This window comes from Tachysurus fulvidraco, chromosome 7, assembly GCF_022655615.1.
Source record: "Tachysurus fulvidraco isolate hzauxx_2018 chromosome 7, HZAU_PFXX_2.0, whole genome shotgun sequence".
In the NCBI taxonomy this organism is placed as follows: domain Eukaryota; kingdom Metazoa; phylum Chordata; class Actinopteri; order Siluriformes; family Bagridae; genus Tachysurus; species Tachysurus fulvidraco.
Window position 1 is genome coordinate 6,158,609 of NC_062524.1, and position 4,343 is coordinate 6,162,951.

General features: G+C 38.6%; 1 protein-coding gene across 1 annotated transcript; it reads left to right on the forward strand.

Moving 5' to 3' along the window:
- The first annotated feature begins 1,048 nt into the window (after positions 1–1,048).
- On the forward strand, positions 1,049–3,399 carry med10 (mediator complex subunit 10). The gene is made up of 4 exons (XM_027133741.2): positions 1,049–1,575; positions 2,291–2,374; positions 2,894–2,996; positions 3,075–3,399. Exons 1-4 carry the CDS (start codon positions 1,454–1,456, stop codon positions 3,168–3,170), a joined length of 405 nt encoding a protein of 134 aa, XP_026989542.1. The 5' UTR covers positions 1,049–1,453; the 3' UTR covers positions 3,171–3,399.
- Positions 3,400–4,343: the final 944 nt, after the last annotated feature.

Sequence of the window (4,343 nt, forward strand, 5' to 3'; positions counted from 1 at the left end):
TCTCTCTCTCTCTCTCTCTCTCTCTCTCTCACTCACTCACTCACTCACTCTCACTCTCTCTCTCCAGAATCAGAATTAGAATCAGGTTTATTAGCCAAGTATGTTGACACACACAAGGAATTTGGTTCCAGCTGTTTGTGACTCTCAAAAGGCATAACACTATACTACACAAGACAATACAAGACAATGCAGACGATAAAGAATATGACTGATCAGTTGTGTACATAAAGTGTGGGATTGCAAATAGCAATATAGTGCAATATTATGCTTTTTGTAAAATATATAGCAGCTGACTGTCAGTCCTGATAATGCAGTACTTATAGATATGAAGCAGTGAATATAATTATGGTGAGTTGATCAGGGTGATTGCCTGGGGGAAATAAACTGCTCCTGTGTCTGGCAGTTTTAGTAAGCAAAGTTCTGTAGCGACTGCCAGAAGGGAGGAGCTGAAAGAGGTTGTGCCCAGGGTGCGAAGGGTCAGTGGTGATTTTTCTCTCATACACACACATATCTCTCTCTCTCTCTCTCTCTCTCTCTCTCTCTCTCTCTCTCTCTCTCTCTCTCTCACACACACACACACACATACACACTCTCTCTCTCTCTCTCTCTCTCTCTCTCTCTCTCTCTCTCTCTCTCACACACACACACACACACACACACACAGTCTCTCTCTCTCTCTCTCTCTCTCTCTCTCTCTCTCTCTCTCTCTCTCACACACACACACACACACACACACACACACACACACACACACACACACACACACACACACAGGCATGAATAATAAACTGTGGGGTCCGACATGTGAAGGCTAGGAGGAGGGTCGGGCTTCTAGTACATCAGCTGTCCTGGTTGTGTACAAATCCACTTCCAATGCGAGACCTAGTGCACTAGTGCCTAGTGTAGGCTGTATACTGTATTATGCCGTATATTACCTAGTGCTCACGTCTAGGGAAAAAGGTTGCATTTGGAATTCAGTCCTTGCCGACACCCCTCACCCAGATTCTTTCATACTTGGTGGAATTTGGCGAGTAATTGGCGTCATTTACATTATTCCCAAGTCCATAGGTTTCATTTAGACTTCAGTTTGTTTATATTTGTGTTCATGTTTCGGATTATTTCATTACGATCGTGTGTGCGTGGATTTAAAACACATTTCAGTCCACTGTTCTGTTGTGTGTGTGTGGTTTTTTTTTATTTACACAGGATAAATTACTAAATAAATGTATCCATCGATCATTGTTTGCTAGTTTTTCTTTTTCACGACACTTTGCAGCATTCTGAAACGCTTTACGTTAACTCTGTCGCCGTTACTAAGGACAGCTCACGCCTATTGGCTCGTACGAGTGCCGGAAAGCGTACAAACAAGAACAAGAAACTGACGGGACATTTTTTTTTTTTTAACATTTATTTATACTTTCTTCTTCATGTGGAGTTGGATTTTTTTCTCAATATGGCTGAGAAGTTTGACAATCTCGAAGAGCACCTGGAGAAATTTATCGAAAATATACGACAACTGGGAATCATCGTCAGCGATTTTCAACCAAGCAGCCAAACAGGACTGAATCAGAAACTGTAAGCTTTTATCAAGGGACTAAATCACAAACACGTCCCTTTATTAAAGACCCAAACCGATTAAAGTGAAATACAGTATAAACTAAAAACGTTTACACTCCTCCGACTGCAGCCAGTCTTTTTATAAAGAAGTTGTTTGCTTTGTGTAACATAAGCTAGTTAATGTCAGCTAATTTGTCTTATATAAGTAGCTCATCTGTGCTTAGAAAAGCTCTAGAAGTCTCAGGTATGACATTAAAGCTAGTTAATATTTCTTATTTTAGCCAAGAAAGGAGTTTAAAATGGATAACAAAGGTTTATGTGGGTGAAAAATACAGTGGTTAGTCCATGGGATCAGTAGTGATCACTGATTGGTTGTTGATAACAAATATGACCCCTGATTGGTCCATAGGAATAATTTATAAATAAGTAATTAATGCTGAGAAAATGCCTATATTAAACCAGGACATCTGGTTATATATATATATATATATATATATATATATATATATATATATATATATATATATATATATATATATAAAAAAGCTGGTCAAAAGGACACTAGATTTTTCTCTATGCTGAGTTGTGAAATAAAATTGCTTAAAGGTTTTAAGAAGTCAAAACCTTTTTTGAAACCTGTTTTTATGAATGAATTACAGTCAGAATACATTGTGGAATCGAGGCCTGTTTGAGGCCCTTAACAACGTCATGGCTGTTATGTCGTTTTCTGCAGAAATCTGATGATCACAGGACTGCAGGATATTGAAAAGTGCCGGCAACAGCTTAACGACATCCATGTACCTTTGGAAGCATTTGAGTGAGTAACACACTACACTTTCGCTGGATGCTGATATTTCAGTTATTTTTGTTGGACAGACATGTTTTACTGTTTCAGTGAACAGAAGTTTCCAAGTCTTTATAAAGATTCTAAATCGGATTGGGGTCTGTGCTTTGACTGGGTCATTCGAACCCATTTTAGATGCTGGGTTTTGAATCACACCAGTGTAGCACTGGAGGTATGCTTAGGGTTGTTGTCCTGTTGGAAGGTGAGTCTCTTGCAGACTTGATTGGAACTGGTTTTCTTTTAGCATTACCCTGTATTTGACTCTATGGCCTTAACTCTAGCCAGTTTCTCACTCCCTATTGCTACAACATGATGCTACCACCCCCATGCATCACCGTGTGAATGGATGAGTGCTGTCTGGGGGGTGGGGTGCTTCTCTTTGTCTAACTAATGATTTTCTCACCAGGTCACCGGTTTTTCATATTTTCACAGTAACTAAAACCAGCCATCTTTAGATTATACTCCTTTAATCATTTTTATTTTTCCTGACAGATACATCGACCAGGGCCGCAATCCACAGCTTTACACCAAAGAGTGTCTGGAGCGAGCCTTGGCTAAAAATGAACAGGTGAAAGGGAAGATCGATACCTTGACGGTGAGGCAACATTTTAACAACACATTTAACCATATATATTCTACAAACCTTCTAACATCTCCTCACATCTCTCTACAGAAGTTTAAAAGTCTCCTCATCGTTGAGCTGGGGAAGGTTTTTCCTGAAGAAATGGCCAAATATAAAGCGATTCATGGAGACGACCCTCCTTCATAGTCACATAAGGAATCCACTTTGTACAAATTTCCATATTCACACATTTTCCAGAGCATCAATCATGATTTACATTTCTACAGCTTTTTCCAACGTTTGTATTTGCATTTGAATTTCTCAGAGATATTGTGTCACTGTAACGGCGCAATCTGAACTTTTTTTGTGTGTGCCTGTAATGGATTGTAATTTACTTTTGCCTTTGTGTTATGAAATAAATAATTATTGTATTATACTACAAAGCTGTGTTATTTCTCAACCGTTCAAAAAGAGAACTAAAAGGAAAAAAATACCATGGAAACATATTTGCAAGAATTTCATATCTCGCTAAATTACAGACTGTTTCTCAGTTAAATCCTTGGGCTGTGCATTCAGCTCCAGTAGTGCTTGGTAATTACACTGGACTGAAGAGCTCATGGCATGGTGTGATGACGCACGCAAAAAGCCTATCAAAGGAGGATTTCTGTTGAGTGTCCTTCACTAAAGTTTCTCTCATTCTCACAAATGCGTAGTTTAGTTGCAAAGCAGAAATGTTCAACTGAGTTATTTTTTATTACTTGACAAATGTCATTTTATTAGAATATGGTGTGCAAATGATCAACTCACACCAGTTGCGTGTTTAGAGACTTTCCTGCTGCTAGGCAAATTGCAGGGTGATATCATTTGCTAGTGTTAAAATGCTAAACCGTGCAAATCGATCAAGCTACCATTTACATAAAAAAGTGTTTAAAAGGTAAAAAGTGTGCTTACTCATCCTTGTGTCTAGTAGATCAGCCATGTCTGTGTTGTATGATTCCCCAAGTTTTCTTAGATAAAGTAACGGGTGATAAGTTTATTGTTATTGGTCGATTAGCACCCGATCAGTGACCTGTAATTTTTTCAAGTTAGGAAAACATAAATTTTTATTCTTATAAATGTGTGTTTAAAGGTGTTAATGCTGTCCAAATTCATCTAAAACATCATTAGTAGTAACTGCTTACACTGGTGGATGTTATGTGTAAATGTGTGTAGTGGTTGATATGGTGATTTTTTGGAAGGTGTCGGAACGTCAATGTCGGATGTAGGTGCCAATGTCGGAACGTCATGTTGGCATATAAAGCTGGAAATTTTTCGATGACATATAGACTTTAAGAGAAGAGAGAGACTGGTGAGCCAAACCCATCATAGAGATGCCAGGCA

Excerpts from the sequence above, each read along its gene's own strand:
- med10 (XM_027133741.2), top strand. The coding sequence starts at position 1,454 with ATGGCTGAGAAGTTTGACAATCTCGAAGAGCACCTGGAGAAATTTATC. Across the intron at positions 2,375-2,893 it reads GTACCTTTGGAAGCATTTGA|ATACATCGACCAGGGCCGCA; the intron begins GTGAGTAACACA and ends TTTTCCTGACAG. Across the intron at positions 2,997-3,074 it reads GGAAGATCGATACCTTGACG|AAGTTTAAAAGTCTCCTCAT; the intron begins GTGAGGCAACAT and ends ATCTCTCTACAG.